This window comes from Myotis myotis, unplaced genomic scaffold (assembly GCF_014108235.1).
Source record: "Myotis myotis isolate mMyoMyo1 unplaced genomic scaffold, mMyoMyo1.p scaffold_m19_p_13, whole genome shotgun sequence".
NCBI classification, from domain to species: domain Eukaryota; kingdom Metazoa; phylum Chordata; class Mammalia; order Chiroptera; family Vespertilionidae; genus Myotis; species Myotis myotis.
In genome coordinates, this window is record NW_023416317.1 from 48,917,238 (window position 1) to 48,942,930 (window position 25,693).

General features: G+C 45.3%; 1 protein-coding gene across 2 annotated transcripts; it reads left to right on the top strand.

The window, feature by feature from the left end:
• Window positions 1-13,663: 13,663 nt before the first annotated feature.
• Window positions 13,664-24,922, top strand: LZTFL1 (leucine zipper transcription factor like 1). 2 transcript variants are annotated; one of them, XM_036333069.1, is made up of 10 exons: window positions 13,664-13,821; window positions 15,263-15,387; window positions 17,057-17,251; window positions 18,366-18,426; window positions 19,750-19,821; window positions 21,011-21,076; window positions 21,158-21,235; window positions 22,111-22,287; window positions 23,193-23,296; window positions 24,486-24,922. In XM_036333069.1, the coding sequence occupies exons 1-10, from the start codon at window positions 13,819-13,821 to the stop codon at window positions 24,502-24,504; spliced, it is 900 nt and encodes a 299-aa protein (XP_036188962.1). In that variant the 5' UTR covers window positions 13,664-13,818; the 3' UTR covers window positions 24,505-24,922. The 2 variants fall into 2 exon arrangements, with proteins under 2 accessions (XP_036188962.1, XP_036188963.1); XM_036333070.1 differs by lacking the exon at window positions 13,664-13,821 and adding an exon at window positions 13,984-14,247.
• Window positions 24,923-25,693: the final 771 nt, after the last annotated feature.

Below are 25,693 nucleotides of genomic sequence, written 5' to 3' on the forward strand. Positions count from 1 at the left end.
TTCTCTTTATCGTGTCAGAAATTTACCACATTTTCCCAATGTGGTGAGAACCTACTCTCCTCTTTAACATAGACGGCATCAAATGGTCCCTCAGCAAGTACCTGGAGCTCAGTCATTTTCACTTACATAAAATTAGGACTATACGGTGATATAGTTGGATGCTCTGTCATAAACCAGTTTTCATGTTATTAAATATTTAATCCAAAAGTTAAATCCAAATCTTAATGGCTAATGATTTCACAATATTTCAGATATGGACATACCATAATTTAACCATTTCCCATGGCTGATTGATTTTTACTAGTAGAGGAAGAGTTTGAGTAGCACTGAGGGAAGAAAAGTTATCAAAATCATTAATTGTGATTAGGAGTAATACAAAAAATATTGTTATTTTTGGTGAAGAAGGCCAATTTTGTATAGTTTATTTCAACATAAATAAAATGTGAATGTGTTGAAAAAAATCTTTAATTGTGAACATGCTGAAATTAAGTCAATTCCCAGGTTTTCATAAATTGTTTTACTTATCTTCTTAGGATAATGCCTTCCTCATTATTTTGAACTGAACATTTAATGCTATCCTTTTTCATTTTACTCACCAGCAAGACATCAATCTTTAGATGATGTTGTACAAAATTTGTACTCATTATGTGATAGCAACTTACAGTTACATAATACTTGCTGGTGTGGTTGTCTCTGATATGTGTGGCTGCTAAAAAGTCTGTGTGTGCTCATCCATTCCATAGGGGAACCTGAACTTCAGTCTATTTCATATGCACTGTCCCACTGTGTGTCATCCGTGAAGAGTAAACTAGAGATCATGACATAACCCCCTACATACCTCAAGATGTATTTCTAAAAAGTAAGAATACTTTCCTACATAGCAAGCAATAATGCTACCACTGCAAAAATTAATAATCTAATATCTGCATCTATTCAAATTCCCTCAAAATGTTTTGTAGCTGATTTGTCCAAACCAGGAACCACACCCAGACCATGCATTGCGACCGGTTGTTAACGTCCCATTGGTGTCTTAGTGTAGCCTCTAGTCTTTTCTTCGTGAAATCTCCTTATTTCAGCCACTGGGCCTCACAGGGCCCCCTTGCTTACCTGTGGTGTCATTTAACTTGTTGCTCTCTCCCCTGTATTTTTTTTTATTGATTGCAGAGAGGAAGGGAAAGGGAGAGAGAGATAGAAACATCAACGATGAGAGAGAATCATTGATTGGCCGCCTCCTGCATACCTCCTATTGGGGATCGAGCCCACAACCTGGGCATGTGCCCTTGACCAGAATCAAACTCAGGACCCTTCAGTCCATAGGCTGACACTCTATCCACTGAACCAAACTGGCTAGGGCTCCCCTGTATTTCTTTGAAGTTACATCTATGGGACTTGCTTCCAGGCTGCTCCACACATCTGTACCGGTTCCCAGTGGAGGATGCAGAGGCTACAATTACTCTGCAAGTTTCTCCCAAGGAAGAGCGACGTTCACAACCAATCGCTCAGCTTTACGGCTCACTTGACCTCCCAAGAGCAGTGACCCCAGAGCCTCGGCTGGTGTCCGACAGACCTATCAGACCCAAAATACATTTCATGAACAAGGAAATGAACTTGATTTGCAAAAGTCCATAGCTGGCCATATACAGGGTGGGGCAAAAGTAGTTTCACAGTTGTTCGTATGGAAAATAATATAATAACTAATTAATAACAATACAAGGATTAACCTGTGCTTCTCATACTCACAACTGTACATCTCCTTTTGCCCCACCCTGTGTAATTTTTATTTGCTCAGGAAAAATGACCTCCACATCGATAATAATGATAATAACCACCAGGCAGGGAATAAACGCTTTGACAGTGACTTAGGCAAGCCACGTGGCTGCTTGGGACCACGGTTATCTCCAAGTCAAGTTTGTAATAAATGATATGAATGCCCCTCGTGGCTTTTAGCTTCAATAAATAGATTTCCCTTTCAGGGAAGTCTTCCCATTAGTTACCTGGAGAGATGTAACTGGTGAAACCTCCTAAGACAGTGATGGCGAACCTATGACACGCGTGTCAGAGGTGACACGCAAACTCATTTTTTTGGTTGATTTTTCTTTGTTAAATGGCATTTAAATATATAAAATAAATATCAAAAATATAAGTCTTTGTCTTACTATGGTTGCAAATATCAAAAAATTTCTGTATGTGACATGGCACCAGAGTTAAGTTAGGGTATTTCAAAATGCTGACACACCGAGCTCAAAAGGTTTGCCATCACTGCCCTAAGAGAAGGGTTAGACCTCAAGTCAATTGTGCCTGAGTTTGTAATAACATGCCCATAGGGCCAGGCTATGGTCTCACCTAGGGTCTCATCTGTAATTTTGCCCCTTGTATCTGCAAATAAGCAGCATGACAACACACCATACACCACACACACACACACACACAGACACACACAGACACACACACCTTTGCAGATATCATTCATTCATCAGCAGGGACAACCTACTCATGAGACCTTTTTTAAACACCCCTCCCTTCTCCCCCCCTCCCCCCTGCACACATTGAAGTTGTATGTAGTAAATGGTTCTCATCTAAGATGAGCAGCCAGTTAGAAAAACCTTTTAGGAACAAGGCAGATGTGTTTGATAGCTTCTGGCTCGGAAAAAACACACATGCAGCCAATCAAACAGCACTTCTGGGCATTCTGAGCTTTCGAGTTTTAATCAGCGTTCTCGATTTGACTCACCATCCATCTTTCCTTTTACCATTAAAAATAAACCCTCCCTTGAACTTTTGCCCTCGGAGGGGTGTTTTTCGTTGTTGTTGTTTTGCTTCTTTGCATTCTTTCAACAGAACTAGGATGCCCACAGGGGGTGACTGAGATTTGGATAAGTGCCACTCCCGGTGTCTCTGGTTTCCCAGAAATGATGCCTCTCAGGACTAAACTCGTTTGTTCCTACAAGGCCGGTGTGCTTGGACCTTGTGCGTGTTTTCTTATCTTTTCTCTAAAAATAATCCCAAAGAAATATGCCCAAATGAGAGTCAAGCAGGAAAATGTGGGCCATGAACTGGACCAGAATCAGCTGGGAAACCGAAGCTGAGCATCTCTCCTCCTCACGGAAAAAAAGAGCGACTTTTAATTACGGGGCGAGGGGTACGTAACTGGCTCACAGACCATAACTGGCTCCACTACTCCGTGTTTATTACGGAAACCCCGTGAGCCGCGTTTCCTGGTTGGGCCGGGGCTATGAGACCAGGAGAGGACACAGCCTGCACCTCCACTCCCAAGCCCCCAGGGAGCTCCCTCCGGCCCCTTGTGATCCAATTTCAAAATGACTTGTCTGTTCCACCTGCTCTGAAAGTCCCGTGGTGGCCTCTTGCTGAAACATTTGCATCCGGCCTAAGCATTGGAACAAAATCTAAAATAAGGAAAGATTCATTTCAGGCAAAGAAAATCTCCCACAATTCTAGTGTTAGAGAATTCGGTTATTCCCTTTTGCTCCTTTTCATCACCTACAGAACGCGTTTATTAAGATAAGCTCGTGATAAATGCCATCCAGCATTTAATTAGCTTAGGATTCCCAAGCCCTTTCTTGTTCATTTCTGTTCTTCCCCACTAACACACACATACACACACACACACACACACTCCTGCACTATGCATATATATGCACACACATGTGCACCCTACATGCATCCCCATACGTTTATACACACGTTGACACAGCCATACACAACACACACATGTATATGCACACACACGCACATACGCTCATGGACACACACTCTTCTTACATTCTCTTGGCATAATTTCTTTTTTGTTTAAATATATATTTGATTGAATGCAGAAAGGAAGGGAGATGGAGAGAGAGAGAGAAGTAATCAATGATGATAGAGAATCATTGATTGGCTGCCTCCTGCACACCCCTTACTGGGGATTGAGCCCACAACCCCAGTCATGTGCCCCGACTGGGAATTGAACCCTGACCTTCTGGTTCATAGGTCAACACTCAACAACTGAGCCACACTAGACGGGCTCAGCATAGCAAATTTTTTTTTAAAATACAGGTTAATTTTATTAACCAATGTCACCCCAATAAATTTAAATAAAGTAAAAATTCGGGAAGAAATCAGTTCCCATGTCTGCCCCATGAGCTGTATTACCCACTCACACACCCACTCTCACTCCAGGAAAGCGACTTCCTGCACTTTGTTTTAAAATTCAACTGTTAGAGCCGTTTTCTTTCAGCTGTAAATAACTTTTTCAAGGAGCAATACCCCCAAATGCCTTTTTCTCAGAGAGCATCTTAGAGCAAGCATGTCAAACTCAAAGGCCAACAAGGGCCAAATAAACAAAGCATGCGGCCCACTGGCCATGAGTTTGACATGCTTGTTCTGAGTTCAGTCAGTGGATTCCTCGCAAGGATGAGAAAGTAAACAAACCTCCCCCAACAACCACAGCCTACAACTTGGAGTGAACAAACACCAATTTCTATAGTAAACATCCCATCACAAATTTTGCGGCCTCAGGGGTCAGATCAACAATTCGTAGAATTATTGTTTTAATGATGACATTACAGGAAAACTATTCGCTCTTTGGGGAAAGACAATGAGATAAAATAGTAGTCCAGACTTAGCCAAGTTCACTACCCTTTTTATTTGGATCAAACAAAGGCACTTTCACAGCAGTCCTGTCTGCAGCTTCTCATTCTCTCAAGATCTCTCTCTTTTGTTAAATTAAGGTTGTCTTTTTATTCTACTTTTTGTTTTTATAGGATATGTAGCATATAAGTATAGTTTGCAAAATACAGCTTGTGGTTTTTAAGTTCAACAAAGAATAGAAAAGATTTTAGGGACGTTAATAGCTCATCTCCGTGGCACTAGGTGAAAACGTAGGTGAGTGTGTTAGTTCACCCGTCACTTTGAACGCTTCTCTGTCACCATGTTTACCAGAGGTGCTGTGCTCCGGCGTCTCCCTTGCCCTTGGAGGAAATGTCGAAGGGGTCATCATATTTGGGCTAAAGTCCTTGTACTTCTAAGGACGCACGGAATCTTTCCGAGTAAAGAAGATCAGCACAAGATGATTTTGTTGTGAGTCAGTTGGTGTTTCTTTCTTGACACCATATTCTGACAGTTGTTAAAAGAGAAAAATACAGTAGCATTGATTTTTCATCTACTATTCATGTCTTTATTCACTGTTCTTGGGAATGGATGTAAATTAGCCAGTTTTTTTTCCTCCTAAAAATCAAGTGTGTGAAAGGCTTTAAAATATATATATAAATATATATATATATATATATATATACACATACATACACACACACACACACACACATACACATATATATCCCATTGATTTAATCCATTTCACAAGAAAAAAAGCAAAATTAAAAGGCATTAAAACCAGCACTTCTTTGACAAAATGAACATATGGTTAACTGATTTGAAAAATTACAAAACACTGTTTTTTATACATTAGAAATAAAAACCAAACACAGCGGTCTTTATTTGCCCAATAAAATTTCTAGGAGGTTTAAAATTATTTTTTAATTTAAATATTTAAGTATGATTCTTAGCCCATTGGGCAATTTTGTTGAAGTGATTAACTTCTAGGTTGGTGTAACTAATATATTCCTCAGTCCATGTCAGGCATGCGAGAACCATCACTTTCACTTTCCAAGATCCGATTAAATTTTTATTTTAAACTCTCATTTCATGGGGAAGGAGGAGAATATGCATCATTTTGTACCCCACTCACCCAACCTCATGCATGTTTTCCATGAAGCTGATCTAAATTCCAGTAGGAGGAAGTTCTTAATTGATGAGTGCTGTAGACCTATCAGAATTATATTTGGTTATTGTATTGCTTTTTTGTTAGTATTCCAGTTAAGAGGAATGGGACCAGGGGAGTAGCTATCAGAATGAAGAAGAGGGGATTGGCGATTTGGAAAATCATTTCAGGAGATATCATCACAGATACGCTGGGAGCAGCAGGAAGGAAAGGAAAACTCATAGATGCCCCTGAATCGTCTCATGGGTGGATGGTGAGAAAATGATTGGTGATGCAATGGGGCCAAGACAGACTGGGGGGATCTCCGGGTGCACTGAATTCCGGTAGCCTTTGGGACACCCCATTGGAGAAAACCCGTAAGCTACATAGGAGTTGGGTGTGCAAGTGAGAAGCATGGCTTGAAGGTGCAGATTTGATGGCCATCCTCAGACATGACAGATGCAACCCTGGGAATGAATGGAGTCGCACAGACAAGGAGGGGACAGTGCCAAGACAGAGCAGCTGAGCAGGGACTTTCAAGGGACATCAACTTTCAGAGGTGAGCAGAAGCAGAGCCAGCCCTGGAGAGTGAGGAGCAGAAAGGACAGGGCAGAGCAGCAAACACCAAGGGAAGGAGGAAAGAGGAGGTCCTTGCTGCGGAATGCTGCAATGCTGACTGAGATGAGGCACTGGATTTGGCACCCATCAGGCCATCTGGTGGCTTTCGAGGAGTATGTTTCAGTAGAGAGGAGAAGAAAACAGCCAGATTTCAGGGTGACTGACAGGTGACGTGTGAACTGTCAAGAGAGAGTATTCTCTCAAGGAGTTTAGCAAAAAGAGAGAAGGGAAAAGTTTGGGCAAAGGACATGTCAGTTTGGGGTTAATGTTTGTCATTGTTTTGTTACATTTTAAATCTGGGGGAGACTTGACATGATTTTAACCCGAAGAGGGATCAAAGAAAGAGGAAGAGATTGAAGATATAGGAGCTAAAGCAAATAAAGAGCCCTGGTCAGTGGCTCAGTTGGTTGGAGTATTATCCTCTTACACACACAGAAAAAGGTTGCAGGTTCTATTCCCGATCAGGGCATACACCTACATTGCTAGTTCAATCCCCTGTAGGCTTGTGCATGGGAGGCAACCAGTCAATGTTTCTCACATCAATGTCTCTCTCTCTCTTCCTCCCTCCCTCCTTTCCTCTCTCAAATAAATGAAAACATATCCTTGGTGAGGATTTTAAAAAGAAAGAAAAACAAAGACAGGGCATCCAGCTTTCTTGGTGACCTGCAGTTTCTGCCTCATTTCTTCTTTAAAGAAAACAGAAATGAGGCCTGACCATTAGGAGGAAGGTGCCTTCATTGTGGTGAGCACATCAAACAATGGCAAATGAAACCAAAGGTGCTTTTGTATCGGCTTTTATTTTCTCTTTACATCATTAAATAAAAGTAAAGTCCCTTCAATAATGAAATTCAAATTACAAGCATATATAAAGTAGAGATCAACCACCACCACCACCACCACCCCCCCCCCGACATCTATCACCTTCTCTTATCCCAGCCCAGATTTGGGGCTAAGGAGTTTATTGCTCTGCCTTCCCCAATTTATCGTATGTGCATTAGTAACTAACTAGCTGGGATCTTACTACGACTCCTATTCTCCAACTTGACTTTTCATTGTATTACACATCTTTCCATGTCCGTGCACATGAATTCTTCCTTGTTCTTTCTGACAGCTGCTGAAAATTCCACTTCCTGGCAGCATAATTTAGTTAGCGTTCCCCCAAAGCAGGAACATTTAACCGATCTCAAGATTTTTACCGTATCAAAACCTCAGTGAGCATCTCTGCACACATCTCGGTGCCCTTGTTTTTTGTTAAATAAATTCTTAGAAGTGAAGGCAAATCACTGGGTCAAAGGGTGTGTGCATTTTCAGTTTTGATACTAATTTTTAGTTTGCTCCAAAAAAAAAAAAAAAAAAAAAGCCATACTGCTCTGTCCTTCTACCAAAGTTTTGAAGAATGTCTTTTTGCTCATGCCCAAGGCAATACGGAGTGGAAATCATCTTTAAGTATTTCTTGGCCTGTTGGTGGCTCACGTTGAGCAGAAATGCAGGGCTATCGGGGAGCTTACTTTTCTAGAAAAGCAGAAGAGGGGTCATCTGTTGGGTTTGAAGAGGAGGAAGGGGATGGGTCTGTGAGGACTAGGACCACTTTAGGAGACAGCCACTTAGGGGAGGTGGAGCAGCAACTGACCCAGAAGGTCTAAGCAGCTGGAAAGCCCAGAGGAAGTTGGGGCGGGGGGTGGGGGGGTAGTCCCAACATTTTTATAAAGCCAATACAGTCAGTTATGTGACTTTTCTGGTTTGGCAGCAAGACCCGAAAAGTGGGCAGCTGGATGGATTTATGGCTGGAATGGATCGAGTTGATGGTGTAACAGAGTCACCTGGTGAGAACAGACACTTCTCATGGTTGAGTGATGATGTGGAGGTCTGCACTTGGGAGCATGAGAGGTGAGCCGGGGAGAAGGGCTGATCGAGCAGAGGGACACAGAAGGTCCAAAAGACCACAGTTCGGTGACAGTCAGGTCAGGGGCAAGGCTGAAGGAGAGTGAAGGAGTTGGTGGGGTGCGCAGGTAGCTGGTGATGACCAGAGAGGTCTTTCCTGAGTTCCAGATGTCGGCGCTGCCATGGCCACTGCGGACTATGGTGAGGTGTGGGCAGCGGAGCAGGTGCTACAGGGAAACAGAGCTAAAGGTGGCTAGACAGCCGCAGGCAGAGCCAGGACAGAGCGGGGCCGGGTGGGTCCTCACGGGGATGGCAAGACGGGGTGGAATCCGATGCCGCAAACCTCGGGTGTGCCTGAAAGAGTGAAGAGTCAGAGGTTTTTCTACTCATGACTTATTCACCGATATTTTTAGCAAAGCAGTGATATGTTGGCAACATTAACTCCTAAAACTAGATGCTACCCTAATATTTAAACTCTTGGGGTTTGTTAGGGAACTCACAAGTCAGGCCGTTTCAGGTTTATGCTCTCTGCCCTTTCTACCTTGCTTCCCCAAGCTAACTGTCTCCAGCCCCAAAAGATTCCACTCAGGGATCTTCCTCAGTGCTTGCCTTGGAGCCTTAGATTGAGCTGAGTGCCCCTTACCTGGTTTCCCAAAAGATGACCACATAATGCGGGCATGACCTTCTCATAGGTCTGTCTCTCCTATCACACAGGAGCCTGGAGCAGGGACCTTGTTCCTATCATCTTTGAGCTTATTATCTTCCTCAGTGCTTGCCTGGGAGCCGTCCTTGCAGGAGGCTTCAGGTTGATCATATAATAAAGATTCCTTCCTTCAAGGAGCTTGAAATGCAGTCATGGGAAGGACAACCATGCATAAACCAAGAATGGCATGTCCTTCATTGCATTTACCCATCTCATTGAGAAAACGTCCATTCTTGAACACAGCTTGCACGGGGCCATTCAGACCTTCCAAAGCATCCGACCTTTGTAGGCAACACTTCCTGAGAAAACTGAAGTGTTTTTCACCTTCTACGATGAATGCGATTGATGAGCACCCGTACACTGACAGTGGTCCCGTAAACATTTAGCGAAGGTCGCATCTGGGAGTGCCGACCTCCCTAAGTAAGACCTAGTACAGGCTCTCCAATATTATGTATCTCTTTCTGCAATTTGAAATATGACAAATAGAAATCTACATCTCTGGATGCTTCTGCTGCCTCACCCGATGCAAAGTCTGGCTCCTTACTCAGGACAACCTTCTCTCCCTCACAATCCTCACGCCCACCTACAACTATGCCGCACCCCCTCTTAAAGCCGAGCCCAAATCCCACTGCCTTCTGAACCTCCCTTCACTTTCAACAGAGGTGACCATGCCCTTCTCTGATGCATGCCACTTATTGCTGCTTTGAGAGGGTTTTGCAAGCCTGCTTTCCCCCTTGACTTGTTTATAAGGCCATGGGTGAAGGGGACAAATTCCACCTTGCTCACTGTCCCCTTCCCTATAATGTCTTTCATGTGTCCAGTGTTCCATGAGCAAATCGCTGAACACAAGAACTGAGCTTGTTGGTCTAACTCAAACATATCTGTGTACAATAGGGTGACGGATGAGGATTTGGCGCACGTCACCATATTCACAGCAAATTTTTCTTGTACTTCACAAGAAGGTATTCCTCACAACCAATGCCTGACTTGTTTTTAGGTAGGCTTACCTTTTTTGATGATTTTGTTGTTTGTTTCCTCTGGGGTTTTTGAATGTGTGGAGAGTTATCAGTGAAACTAATCTATCATTTTGGCTAAGACATTAGCTTCATCCACACACTCTTAAAGGGAGTTGGAGTGTTTTATGGTGAACCACTTCCTTGCCTGACCTTCTTTAATGCCTGTAATAGTGATTTTACTAATCTAATTTGTCAGCACCCTCCAATACTCTGCCGGCCACTAGAGCAGTTCGAAACCAACTACTGAAGGAGCAAACGGCGGAAGAACTGAAAATAACCTCTTACACTAAAGACCCACTCAAATGCCCTAGCTCCTGTACAGGCTCTTTCGATCCTGGGCTCTTCCCTTCTTGAAAGTCTTGGATACGTTCTCAGATGTAGCTGGGCAGGGTCGGAGAAGATGGCCAGGATCCATGACATGCAGGATGCCATATTCCAAAAGCTCTGCCTTCTTCAAGATAATCCCCCAAACGATTTCCCTCTAAACATTTCCCACCTACTACCAATTTAGTGTTTCTCAAACCTTCCTCTTTCCCATATGACCTTCAAGATTTTTGCCTTTTCTGCATACCACCTCTATTACTTGTTTAGGAAATGATTTTCTGGCCCGGCCAGCATGGCTCAGTGGTTGAGTGTCGACCTATGAACCAGGAGGTCATGGTTCGATTCCCAGTCAGGACACATACCCAGGTTGCAGGCTTGATCCCCGGTGTAGAGCATGCAGTAGGCAGCCGATCAGTGATTCTTTCTCTCATTGTTAATGTTTCTACCTCTCTCCCTCTCCCTTCCTCTCTGAAATCAATAAAAATATTTTTAAATGATTTCCTCTTTTTTACTAAGGTAAAGCCTCACCTTAGTTCCCCCAATCTCACCCAAAGATCTATAGAGTAGGGGGACCTACAGCTTCGTGAATCCCTCCACTGCTCCCCTTAGATTCCCACTACCATGGCCACAGAACCTTGCACACAAAGGGGGCTCTATAAATAGTGGCTGAATGGGTGATTGTCAACCCAGCCTAGAAGACCATGGTCACCTTCCCACTCCTCCTTTGCCTAGTCTAGCTTGTAAGCACCTTGAAATTGGTGGTCCCAATGGTACCACCAGTTTCTGGCCATTTATAAACTCCCAAGAGCCTCATTTAGTAAGAATCTAAAAAGAGTTGATCTTCATTTTATTTATGTTGTACTATACTAGGAGGTATTTATGGTCTGGTTTGTATGCCTCCCATCCAATCCTTCAGAACTCTCTCTCACACACACACTTTTAAAAATTGTCACAACAACTTAAAAAAACAGAATGAGACTAAGAAGCTCACTCTTAAAGTAGGGTGGGAATGTTCTGCCTCACAGCTCGAAGTGTTTGCTTTAGTGATCAACCCAAGCTAGTAAACAACCCAAAGCACAAGTTCAGCCTTTTCATGAGCCAAATTCATCAGTTGAAGACCAAAATACGTGTTCATATTTGCTGACACTATTTAGACAGCTTATGTAACAACCCTCCACTCAGCTGGATAGATTGGCTAAAAGTGATATGACATCCTTGGTACAGAAGATTTTAGGTTAAAATAGGATTTTAAATAAAAACAATGAGCTGCTTTGTAGAACAACTTACAAAATTCCCAAGCCATGAATATACTCACAAATAAAATATGTGGCCACTGCTTTAGTCCCCCTACATTAACAACACTTAGCAAGCACAGGAGTTTGCATGTTAAGAAAATACACTTAAGTTTCCTTTGGCCGAAACCGGTTTGGCTCAGTGGATAGAGCGTCGGCCTGCGGACTGAGGGGTCCCAGGTTCGATTCCGGGCAAGGGCATGTACCTGGGTTGCGGGCACATCCCCAGTGGGAGATGTGCAGGAGGCGGCTGATCGATGTTTCTCTCCCATCGATGTTTCTAACTCTCTATCTCTCTCCCTTCCTCTCTGTAAAAAAAATCAATAAGATATATTTAAAAAAAAAAAGTTTCCTTTGAATACAAACTACTCTTTTTTTGACAAACAACTCTATTTTCTTAAATGTCATAAAAGTGTTTATGAAATTCTTTCTTTGCCTTGGATCCACACCTGTGACCTTCTATTCAAGTCACCTTCTATGTGAATTCAATGAATATCTATTATAGTTAGAAAGAACAGAAGACAGTGAGGATCAACTATTGGAATGGACTATATCTAGCCCATAATAGGCACTAAATAATGGCAACTATTATTACCAAATTCAGCACTCACTCACTGAACAGAAATGTGAGAAGAGAAGTGCATGGTAGGGCAGACATTTCTCTGAGCTGGGAGGGGTCCTGATGGAGTGGGGGGGCTTCAGAACCTACCCTTTTGGACCTTGCAGGGAGCCAGAGATTCTGCCCAGAAGCCACTGGGAGGCCAAAGTGAAGTCGGGCAGGAAATGAAAAGAAAAATGAAATTCTTGATACCAGAATATAATTAACACCCACCGTCCCAGAATAGTTCACATCTGCTTTCTGGTTTTGCTCTTGAAAACATATTTATATTAGTTTCATCCCAAACTCAAACCTCAGATGTCCCCACCCAACCCTCTGAGGTCTTGGACATGTGACTTTGGCTCTGGGTCCCTTCTTCCATGAGGTAAACAGGGGGAACCAGATCTCTAAAATCCTTTCTAGACTTTTAGGTCCCCGTTGTGATCCATTTTAAGCTGCACTGTGGAGTGGCCAACATCAACATAACCCAAAAAGCATTACCTACGTTACTGTATCTATTCACGAGTCAGGGCTAATGCCAAGCACCTCTCCTCCAGTTTCAGGCCCCCGGATCTCAGAAAGCTCCCCTCTCTGTGCTCCTTATTCTGTCCGTGTGTTGAGCTCACTTCCTAGCTTACTCATTGCCTCCCCAGAGACTGCACCTGGCTCACAGTTCTGCCTTCAGAGCCCACAGAAATGCCTCCTCAGCGGCCAGTGCCCACTCAATGGCTTTCACCCGCCCAGCCCCAACCTCGCGGTATCTGCGGTATGTTTGCTCTCCTAGGACCGCGTTAGTTGAAGAGGGGGCCGGGTCGCCCCTGGGGTGTCGGAAAGGACCCCGGCCACACGATGCCTTAGACTGGCTGGGGGTGAGGCCACGGAAGCCTTCTTTCAACAAGCTTGCCGGGTGATTTTAGGCATAATCGTCTGAAATTCGCTGCTCTTTCAACAGCTTCGTTAGCATTGTGTGTGTTTTTATTTAAGGAAAAAGCGTGTTTTATTCGAGATATTTTTTAAAACCAGGAATATAAAAGAAAAAGTGGGCGGGGTGGAGAGGGTCGTTCAAAGCTCTAAGGTGCAGGAGCCTGGCACCCGCTGGTGCTGTCGGCCCATCTCAGCCAAGTAGGAACTCCTGGAGAGAAGAGAAAGTCTGGGGGGAGGGGGCGCCCGACGACGCCCCGGGAAACCGTAGAAAGGTCGAGAGTCCGTCGGGTGGCCACGGCCCTCGGGGTCGCCAGGCTGAGAGCCGTAAGGGACCAGCCCTGCGCAGCATCAGATTCCAGGCTCGAGCATGGAGGCCCCAAGCAGCCCCGCCCCTCCTGTTACCTTGGTAACAGCGGCCGGCCCGCAAACAGCGTGGCACGAAAAGGTGGGACTTCCGTCTCTGGGAACCAATGCGCATGCGGAGGCCGGACAGTCACAGGGCACTTCCTGTCACGTGATCTTAAAAAACCACTAAAAGTTTCTAACTCCGGGGTCACGTGCCTCCGTTGCCATTAGCAACCAGAGGCTTCTAAACAGCCCGCCCGCCCTCCGCAGCCGCTGCGGTCCAACCTCCTTGGTGGTCCCGGTTTGGCGGGGCTGCGCCTGGCCTCTCCCGCTCCTCCAGGCCGCTCACTCCGGCCGCCGCCATGGTGAGTAGCGGCCCGCCGGCACCGCGCCGGGAGTGGGCAGTGGCCGGGGCCGGAGACGCGGAGCGGGGCCCCGCAGTGATGGCGTGGCCTGCGGCGGGTTTGAGCCCGCTTCTGGGCCTCCTTGAGGAGGGGAGGCCGCGCCGGGTGCGGGGCGCAGGTGCCTCAGCCGTAGCCCGTCCGGGCTGGTCCTGGCTGAAGACGCCCCGCCAGGCGGCCTCGCTCTGCCGCGTGGCGTGCGTTGCTCCTCTCCAGGTCCCACCGCGCGGGCGGACGGCGAGGAGAGCTGCCGGGGCTCGCTGCCGGCAGGATTCTCACTCGCTTCCAGAAACTCCAAGTTTTTACGCGCGCACACACCCTTTGACAGCATAAACAATTATGTGTCGAGGAGCCGAGGAGGGAGAACGCGGTTGAATCCAGCTTTCTGATGTGAGAATGACTTTAAGAGTCCAAGCCTCCCATTTTACAGCCGAGGGAACTTGGGTGACATTTCTTTTCGTTTTGACCTGTTGAAAAGAGGCCCCGTTTTCCTGTATGTGAAAACAGTGTAGCTGTAAAATGAAAAGGCATTTCAGTAATCTTAAGCTCATAGTTGTCAAGCTGTCATCTGGTTTAAAATCAAGACCAGCTAATGGCTATGTCAAAACCAAATCTAATGCATAAAGCTGTATTAGAGGAAGTAAAGTTGAGTTGCTGTAATAGAAATCTAGAAAACAATGGCTTAGAGAATACAGAGGCTAGTTCCGTCTCTCACTTAACAGCCATCTCTGCTCATCTCAGGTGAGTGGGTCAGTGCTGCTCCATGGAGTCATTTAAAGGTACAGGCCCCTTTCATCTTGCTGCTCCCCCAGCCGCTAGGGCAGTGATGGCGAACCTTTTGAGCTCGGCGTGCCAGCATTTTGAAAAACCCTAACTTAACTCTGGTGCCGTGTCACATAGAGAAATTTTTTGATATTTGTAACCATAGTAAAACAAAAATTTATATTTTTGATATTTATTTTATATATTTAAATGCCGTTTAACAAAGAAAAGTCAACCAAAAAAATGAGTTTATGTGTCACCTCTGACACGCGTGTCATAGGTTCGCCATCACTGCCCCAGGACATGGTTGCTGTCTGCAGGTTCAGGGTCATCACCGCCTCCTCCAAGGGTCAGAGAAATGGGGTGTGGCAAAGCCCTCCCCCCCACACCCCCATCTTCAGGCCCAGGCTTTGGAAGTAGCCCTCTTCTCTTCTGACATCCATTACTGATAAGTAGGCGTGTGGTCACCCCTGACTGCAAGGAGGGCTGGGAAGTGTCCCCTGGTTGGACAGCCATGCACCTGGGAAAAAGGGAACAGGATTTAATGGCCATCTGGCGTCTCCACCACAAGATGGCCTGTGTTTTCATTGTTGGTTCCTTTGTTACAGTTTCAAGACTAACAAATTACTTCTCTCTCTTGCAGGCAGAGTTGGGCCTAAATGAGCACCATCAAAATGAAGTTATTAATTATATGCGTTTTGCTCGTTCAAAAAGAGGCTTGAGACTCAAAACTGTAGATTCCTGCTTCCAAGACCTCAAGGAGAGCAGGTATCCCGGTGGGAACACGGGTCCTTCTGGCAGCCCATGTGGGGAGGCTGTGGCGGAGGCCATGCAAGCCACTGCCGGGATTATCGTGGTCCGTTACCACTGAGAGCAGCTACATAGCCACATGGGTGTGTGAGACTCAAATTAAATCGTGGTGGGAGCAGTCTGTTCTCAAACCTGCACGCATAAGGGGTTGCAGTGGGACCATGGGCATGTCACCTCTGCCTCCTGCGTCTGTGTTTCCATCTGCAGAGTGAGGGGATTGAAGACGTTGGCCCCAAAATTCCCTTCTATCTCAGACACTGTCTGTGGGAGATGAATTTTTTTAAAATGTATTTTATTGAATTTTAACAGAGAGGAAGGGAGAGGGAAAGAGAGTTAGAAACATCAATGAGAGAGAAACATAGATTCAGCTGCCTCCTGTACACTCCCCACTGGGGATATGCCCGCAACCAAGGTGCATGCCCTGGACCGGAATCGAACCTGGGACCCTTCAGTCCACAGGCCGATATGCTATCCACTGAGCCAAACGGGTTAGGGCAGATTTTTAATGCTATTGTTGATGAAGATGATGATGTTCACTTTTATGGAGTAGTCAGTGGTCCATGGAGTTTTAACTGAGAGAAGTTAGATTTTTTTTTTGTTTTTATTTTCAAGTCTCAAGAATGGTAGGAGAAGCAACATATAATTATCATTGATTTTCTCATAGGCATTTACTACCATGTGAATAGTTCCTACAATTATTGAAATGCTAGGTAAATAATAGAAAGAAAAGAGAAATTGTAGAGAGCACCTGGGAAGGCACATGAGCTGATTGTCGACTGAGTCCAGTGACGTTGGCAGAACCACGTCCTGGAAACACACTGTGCCAGATGCAGGTGTGTTGTCAGCCTGACCCTTAACTCAAGCACCAGGAGGTGGGTTTCATTATTTAAGTTCAGCTAGGCGCAAGGAACGAACGCAATTATCCGGGCTCAGCCAGGAGTGACAATTACAAAGAAGCCACAAGAATGAAGAATTGCCGCTTGATCCTTAACCATGATTTCACATAATTCCCTTTGCTTTAAACTCTAGTAAAACTTCCTAGAATCATGCTGTATAATAAACAGTGTATATAATAAACACGCTGCACCAGTTCTGGGTCACTGTCTCTCCATCAGAGGGCAGCTGTCCCACCCGGTCCCAGCTTTCCCTACTGTCTCTGTGTCTGTCTCTTTCTTTTTCTCAATCCCCTGTCGGCCCTACTCAGGACTCGTCATCCGCTCTGTAGCTGTGCTGGTTGTGGTAGAGAGAGAATACTTATAAGAAATTACTTCTTCCAGGTGACTTTTGAAATTACTAACTGACAAGATGAATTTCAGTGAAGAATAAAAAGATTTTTAAACTGAAAAATTAAAGAAAAAAGTAAATAATTTGGGGGAATGTCTCCGAGCATGTACTTGTATTAAAGGATGGCCATATTTGAAGAATGAGCCACAATTTAATCGCTTAAATAGACATCAAAATTTAATGCAGCTTAAGTTATTTTTAATCTGCTTTATTAATAAAGGGGAAGGCTCCCAGAGAGATTGTCACAATAACCTGTCATCCCCTCCATGTCACAGTGCAGGTTTCTTTTATTGTGTAAATGGTTTTTGTTGTTCATGCGGAAGTTTGGGTTGTTGCATTGCAGGCTGGTGGACGAGACCTTCACCATAGATGAAGTCTCCGAGGTTCTGAGCGGCTTGCAGGCTGTGGTTCACAGCGAGGTGGAGTCGGAGCTCATCAACACGGCTTACACCAACGTGTTACTCCTGCGGCAGCTTTTCTCGCAAGCTGAGAAGTGGTACCTCAAGCTGCAAACAGATATCTCTGAGCTTGAAAACAGGTAATAAAATTTATACCTGCAATTATGACAATAGCAGCCCAAGCATGTTCTTAAAAGTTAGTGAATGTCTTCTTGGGGCAGGTGCGCAAGAAAATTCAGGCTGGGCAGTGGCAAAGCATGGGTCTTGGGTGTCACTTGACGTCCTCTTCAAAATTCTCTGCTGCTACTGTTCCTGGGCATTAGAAACGTATGAAATTGCCTTTTAGGCTGTTGCTAACTATGCCTTACAGTATATTTGGTAGCCTGATCAGCATTACAATAAACCTTTAGAGATAGGTCAACTAGACCTATCTTTTAAATAGGAAATGTAAAAAAATGTTTATAATCCAAACATCATCAAAGAGCTCATTAATTTTTTAAAAATCGGCAAGCTTGAAACATCCTAAGAAGTCATGCAGAAATCAGGAAAGACTGACCTCTGACCCTGGGGCTGTGACCTAAGCACAGCTGCAGCTGGTAGGCCACGTGGAGAGTGTGGACCACACGGTAGGGCCTGCGGTAGGGGAGGAAACCATGAGTAGGCTACTGGCGAGTAAGCGAGAAGCTGGCTGGGAAGGGGCTTGGACGGGCAGTGACTGCTTCCGGCCGAGGCGTTCGCAGCGTCATCGGCGCTCACTCCCCTTTACAAAGGAGAGGAAGCAGGCAGGCGGCTCGCCCGAACCACTGTCTCTCTGGGACTGTATCGACTTTTCCAGGTGGCTCGCACTACTGTAACCCCATCTTTGTGAGGTTCCTCTATGAAAATCAGTTTGTCTTTCTTGAACATCTACGAGCTAATGATGCATATTATAGGATAAGCTCCCGATAGCACCGCAGAAATAGAGTTGCCTGCAAATTTCAGACGTATTTGTCTAACGTTGTAGTTCTAGCGGTTAACAGGGCACACTCAGTGGGTGGCAAGTCCTAGGTGCTGTGGCTGACTCAGGGCTGAGGCCTTGTGCTTGGACGGTGACCGTTGGTAACTAGATGTTACCCTGACGTGGGGAGGCGTGCCTCTGGCTCTCTTTTCCCAGCACGTGGGAGATTGGCTCCGGCGATTGTATTCTTGTGTGTGTGATTTTATTATAAATTCATTTTAAATAAATGTTTTTCATATTTTCTTTTTATCATCTAGGGAATTACTAGAACAAGTTGCAGAATTTGAAAAGGCAGAATTTACATCTTCCACTAAAAAGGTAATTTTTGGTCATTTTAAGTCTGTGCCTTAATAGCCAGTATTTAAAGTCCCCAAGTTACTCCGGGAACTCAGAGGTGAAAGTGAGAGCCCTCAAGGTAAAACTTTCTATTTAAGAGCAGGATTGAAAAACTGTCTCAGACTTTCAGGCAAAAGAAGAAAAGTTTTGTAAATAACTGTGAAAGCCTGTTTGTGTCCACTATCTCTCACACAACACACACACTCCCTGCCGTCCACCTGACTCCTGCCATATAAACTCTCCGCTCCCATGATGCAGAGCACAGGCATGTCCGCCCACCTGTGCACACATCCTGGCTCTGTCACGCTAGAGCTGCGTGACCTTGAGCAATTTACCTGAAATGGCTGAGCCTCGTTTTCCTCGTCTGTCATGTGGAGATCATACTAACAGGAGCTACTTCTCTCTTTAAAAAAAAAAAAAAATATATATATATATATATATATATATATATATATATATACACACACACACACATACATACACATACATAAATTGGTTTTTTTACAGAGAGGAAGGGAGAGAGATAGAGAGTTAGAAACGTCGATGAGAGAGAACATTGATCAGCTGCCTCCTGCACCCTCCCTACTGGGGATGTGCCCGCAGCCAAAGTACATGCCCTTGACCGGAATCGAACCTGGGACCCTCGAGTCCGCAGGCTGACACTCTATCCACTGAGCCAAACCGGTTAGGGCATACTTCTCTTTTTAATCCTCGTCATTTGCAATGACTACTTGTTGCCCCATAAAATCCCCCAAAATGCTGCTGAGAGGAACCCGTGAATATACACATACAAACAGTTTCCCAGGTATTCCTGTGGAACACATTTCTGCCTAAGACATTTCTGGGTCAGAGGGAATGGATTCTTTTGTTTTTTGTACACATTGCTACAGTGCCAAGTAATTCTTCATCTGCAGTGTAGTTGCCTAAGTCCTCATCAGTATTACAGTTTTTCCCAGCATCTGGGTTCATGCAGAAATCTGTTTCCGCTCCCACAGGTTAAATGAAAGGGTCATTTTCAATCCCAATCGTGAGATGCCAGGGTTTGTACCTGCTCTGGCTTTAAGCACCTTCCCTCCTTTCCTTCCATCTGTATTTTTTACAAAAGATATGGGAGGATGGGTTTCATGTTTGTCTCCCATTTGTATTGGGCCCTGGGAACCAAACCCACGCGATTCCCCTCGCCCAAGGAGCTGACTTCCCCGTGGATGTGCCTACACAGCATCTCCATTTAGAAAGTGCAAGCGCTCCATGATCACACGATACATTCCGTGCTGGTTTCAGTTCGGCTCCTGTATTTCATTTCAGCCCATCATAGACGTCATAAAGCCAAAACTTGCTCCACTTAACGAGGGAGGAACAGCAGAGCTCCTGAACAAGGTAATGTTGCCATCATTTGGGGGGCGCAGATCCTCCTCTCCATCCTCTCCTTGCCTGCACAGCTCTAGAGTGGAGACCCTGAGGAGGAGGAGGCTGGGTCAGGGTTTGGTCCACAGAGAATTAGTCTGTTGTTGTTTTACTTAATGGTACCAGTGGGCCAGAAGCGGACATACTTACTTTCTCTAGCAAGTCTGAAGCAGCTCTTTAAAAAAAAAAAGTTTTTCAATTACAGTTGACATTCAATATAATCTTATATTAGTTTCAGGGGTACAGCATAGTGGTTAGACATTTATGTACTATACAGAGTGATTCCCCCGACAATTCTACTGCTCGCCTGGCCTCACGGTTATTCCAGTACCAGTGAACGTGTTCCTGCGCTGTGCTGTACATCCCCACTGAGCCGCGCTCGTTGCACTTGCTCATGGGGGAGTGAAGAGCATGGCATTTTGGACATCATTTATTGATGGGCATTTGAAATTTATAATCTGTGCTAACAATAAAGGGAATTTTACTAGTACTGAGAGGTTTATAAAAATTAATTACCAATATACAAATAAATATTTTTCATGATTCCTGTATTGTCAACATTATGCTAGATCTTGTTCGACAAAAAGCAGTCCAATACCTGGCCTTTTACCCTCATACACCTCCCAGTCTCGTGGGAAGGGGGAACGGGGATTCTGGAAGCAGAGAGAGGGAAATGCTAGTTGTTGCCACAGGTGCCACCGGGCGGCAGCAAAGACGCAGGGGTGAGTGTCAGAGGAGGACAGACTTGGGGCAGGCAGGCTGAAGAGGAAAGACAGGTTATGGTCAGAGGGAAGAGAAGGGCGTGGTGGGAAGCACGGCGGAGGCTGGCAGAATGGGGCTGGCAGCACTCTGGCGCAGTGGTGCAGGGTAGGCCGAGAATAGAAGGGAGTCGCAGGATCAGGTAGGTGAGAGATGGCAGGGAGGGTCTAGGCAAAGGCTGAGTGGGAGGCTGAGAAAGTCTGAGACGTGAGAGAAGCAGCTAGGAGTCTCAGAGTCAATCAACAGAGACTCCAGGTGCCGCGGCCAATGCGCTGGGGAAAATGGGATGTTACTCATAACCAGGGCCTGCAGGTTTTTATTATCTATTTTAAAATGAAACAAGTAATGTCAACTATTAAAAATTCTTTGGCTGAAATAACACAACTTTAATTTACTCACAAAGGAAATTTTAAGGCTTCAAGAAGAGAATGAGAAATTGAAGTCCAGGCTGAAGACCATCGAAATGCAGGTACCTGAGAATCACGCTAACGAACCCTGGGAGTTACTCACAGGCTCATCCTGACCGTGTTGTGTTCAAACTTGACTGCAGGCTATGAACGCGCTGGGTGAGAAGTCAGAGCTGGAGAGGGCGCTGCGTGACTTACGGCTGGACCAGGGCAACCAGAAGGTGAACTAAGGCAGCTCTCTTACGTTGGCTGAACAGAGTGATGAACTGAACATTAAGTCCTCATTACTGTTCCTTCCCCACCATCACCCTCACTCCCCCACTGCTGTTGTGCTGCACGGGGACCTCCTGGTCCAGGAAAAGCCAGTGAAAATGGCACCCATCACTCTGCCCTCCAGGGCCAAAGACACATACACAGCTCACGTGTCCCGAGAGCTTGTTAGCATACAAGATATATATATATATGTATATATATATATATAGCTTTAAATATATATTTTTGTTGATTTCAGAGAGGAAGGGAGAGGGAGAGAGAGATAGAAACATCAATGAATCATTGACTGGCTACCTCCTGCATGCCCCACACTGTGGATTGAGCCTGCAACCCAGGCATATGCCCTGACTGGGAATCGAACTAGTGACCTCTTGATTCATGGGTTGATGCTCAATCCACTGAGCCACACAGGCGGGTCATAAATAATTTTATTATTTTTCCATGTGTATCATTTAAACTTCTTCACCAGGATTTTTTAAACTTCAAAATAAAACCTGTTTGCCATCCCAGCACTGAGGCACACAACCCTGTCACATGTAGAATCTCACCTCTGTCCTGCTCCTCTTCGGAATCCCTGCAGTTCATAGGTCATATTTTACGTGTTTGGAAGTCAGTGAGCCTGCTCTCTGCCATGTGCAGGACACCGTGCACTGAGGGCTGAGGGTGAACGAGGGAGCGGGGGCTGGCAGCACTGGGAGCCAGGGTACCGGCTGGGGAGGGAGACTGGCTTGCACCTGCACACCACCTGCCTTCACCTCCTGTGAAGGTGAATCACTGTTTAGGGCGTCAGCATGAACTTACGCTCACATGTGTATTTTCATAGGATTTTATAAAGGCCCAAGACTTGAGTGACTTGGAAAACACAGTTGCCGCTTTAAAGAGTGAGTTTCAGAAGACACTCAGCGACAAGACAGAAAACCAGAAGTGTCTGGAGAAGAGTCTAGCGACGGCCAAGCACGACCTGCTCAGGGTTCAGGAGCAGCTGAGCATGGCTGAAAAGGTCCGATTTGTCTGTGAATGTCCATGGGTGGTGGGTGCCGTAGAGGGAAAGTATTGGGCGAGCGCTGGACAGCTAGCTGCACATTCACATTTTCCTCCAGGTGCTGACCAGTATGTGTTCTAAAGATTATCATTTCTGGGCACTGAAATTCTTCCATCTTTGGCCCTAAAATATCTGTGATAATAAAAATCTCCACTCCTTCTGTCATGTGGTCGAATATTCCACTTGCCCTTCCTGCCAGTCACTCCTACAGCCTGTCAGAGGGATGGGTGACTTTTTTTTAAGGATTCTATACCTTTAATTTGTAAGAATTTGGGAGCAAAAATTTAAGTAATTTAAAAATCCTGAAATACGACTCTACTTTGGGATTTGGAAAAAGATCGTGCTTGTTTCGCCTGAAATTACTTTACTGTTTCAAATACCTTTCCCATGTCTAGGGCAGGGGTCCTCAAACTTTTTAAACAGGGGGCCCGTTCACTGTCCCGCAGACCGTTGGAGGGCCGGACTATAGTTTAAAAAAAAAACTATGAACAAATTCCTATACACACTGCACATATCTTATTTTGAAGTAAAAAAACAAAATGGGAACAAATACAATATTTGTATTTGCATGTGGCCTGCGGGCCGTAGTTTGAGGACCCCTGGTCTAGGGCATAGCATGCTTGAGTGATTTGCTAACATTATGTTTGGAGAGACATTACTGTTTTGTTGGCTTGTCATTTGAAAGAATATTTTTAAAGTTTGGATACTCTTAATTTTATATGAGTATGTTTTTTAAAGAAATCCGAAAATAATATAAGCAGAATGTTGGTAAAATTAGAGCAAAAAATATACACTTTCATCAGATTTGTTCATTCCTTCCTTAACTACTTCTTAGTAGTGAGCTGGCATTTTTCACTGTGCAGGAATTAGAGAAGAAATTCCAGCAAACAGCAGCCTACCGGAACATGAAAGAGATTCTAACCAAGAAGAATGACCAAATCAAAGACCTGAGGAAAAGACTGGCAAAGTACGTCGTGCCCATCTGCCTCGGGTTTTTCTCTCTGCTGGGTCGATGTCTGTTCTTCATTAAACCTAAGCTTGTGTCCAGAGAGGTCAGGCCGGTGGGCACTGCTCTACCATTTAGTCCGAAGCCTGCATCTGAGACAGCAGAGGAGCTTTGGCCTGGCCTTGTCTGTAATGCCCACCCGGGCTTTTAGGTCCAGCCCACGACTGCTCTAGGCTACTCTTGGCAGTGGATTCAGGTAGCAGGATCTCGGGTGGGAAACAGCCAGCTGGCAGGGCAGCATGGGGCATTTCTCCTTCACGGTGTCCTTGCAGCATCCAAGACCTGGTCGTACTGTGCCCTCAGGTGACAATTTAGGTGCAGGAGAATGAGATTCACGCAGATGGATGCCATGGCCAGCATGGCTGAGAAGTCCATGCTCACAGAGACCCCAGTAGGGACAGTGCAGTTACAGGAACTCGCCGTGCAGAGGGAGGTCTCAAGTCGTGGCCGCGCCCACCACATACTTGGAGTTTGCTCACAGTCCTGGTCCAGATGGAGTCTACTAATCAGGGCCACTTTTGTCATCAGCAGTTTTGTCTGCAAACTCAGCTGACATTATCCTTATCAGGGTTCCAGGGGAACAGCTAGGAGGTGAATCTGGGCTCGTTAACCCTTTACTCGCTTAGCTATACCAGCTAGTGGTGTGGATCTGAATGTAGATAATGACTGAATTTCTACTCTGCCATCACGGATCTAACTGTCAGATACAGAGGCTTGAGTCTGAAGGCATCTTAGCAGTTAGCCGGTCCGTTCTGCCTGCTGCAGGAAGCCCCTCCCAGTCCCCACATGCCTGACTCTGCCTCAGCCATACCGATTTTTAGGTAATTTCCACACAAAGGTGGAATATTGGCGCTAGATGAAAGGTAGATCTATTTTCTACAATGTCTGCAAGTTCCATCTTATTCTAACCACTTGTTTGCATGTAGCTAACATTTTTCTATATCATGTTGGTTTTTTCTCTTTAATGCTCAGGAGCCCAGGTATAGGGGACAGTAAGGTTCAGGGCCTCAGGGCTGGTAGACTTAAAGTGAGAAATGCGGTGTCACTGCTGTAGTCACTGGAGATGTTTCACGTCAGCTCATCTGGTAACAGTGACAACAAGAGGGCATCATGATGTTATGCTCTTAAGTTAATAGGTATCTCTTTCCAGATATGAACCCGAAGATTAAAAGCTGAAGGTCTCATCCGGAAGCTGCCGGAGCGTGAACACCAGCTGTTCTCACCTCAGGCATGTATTTTGGAGAAGTTTGTTGTATTCCCTCTTTACCTTTCTAGTGTTTAGACTTTGCTCCGGCTGTTTAAATTGGAGTTCCTGTTTTCAGTTGCCTAAGGACAGCCTGGCTCTGGCCGTTGTCCCAAACCCGTCTCTGCGGAGTGCTCCCGGGCCTTGGCTCACGTGCACTGAGTCCCTCGCCGTAAAGAGATGTTTAGCGGGAAGAAGGGTCTCAACCTTTGCAATCCTCTGAGGAGAACCCCCTTTTAGCAAATGTTAAAGCGAGCAATCTCCCTACCTGTGCATTCCCAGGGTAAATACAGATACAGAGTTATTGAAGACATTACAAATAAACCTTATTTTTTAAAATGAAACCTAATTCATTTTCTCTATTTGATCATCAAGAAATATATGAATTAATTGGAAATGTAAATACCACCTATTATAGGCAACATTTTCACCGATTATAAGGAAAATTAACAGTGAACGAGAGAATTTACTAGTAACTTCTGCGGTCACCTCCATGCTGTGTTTATCGACGGAGGTTCGGACTTTTTTGCAGCCCAGCTTACCAAGAAAACTGATGGAGAGGCCAGGTGCACCCTGTCCTTCCACAGCTGAGAAAGTGTCTGGGCTCCACATAAATGGACAATAGTCCCCCTTATCCACGGTTTCACTTTCCATGGTTTCCGTTACCGGCAGTCAACCTCAGTCAGAAAATATTAAATGGAAAATTCCAGAAATAAACAGTTCATAAGTTTCAAATTACACACACAGTTATGTCCCAGCATCTCCTATTGTCTGCTCTGAACAACGGGACGGCCACCACTGAGCTCCGCAAAGCTGATGTGACCTCCCTTAGTGTTTCGGTGAAGGGAGTATCCCCTGCCCGTGCTGGGTCCTCCTGTCCTAGCCATTCTAGCACACCACCCCTCGGGCCTTCTGACCCTCAGTGCTCTGCAAGGCGGTTGTGGAACCCGCCTCATTTGGGGGATGCCATCATTGAGCAGTGTCTTGGAACCGGCCTCATGTGTCCTTGCCACGTGCCAAATCCTAAAGCAGAAGAGAACCCCCACATCAGTGAACCCAGCCACCACCTGTTCTCGCTCCCACTGGGCCGACATCCTCACGATCCACGCCCACAC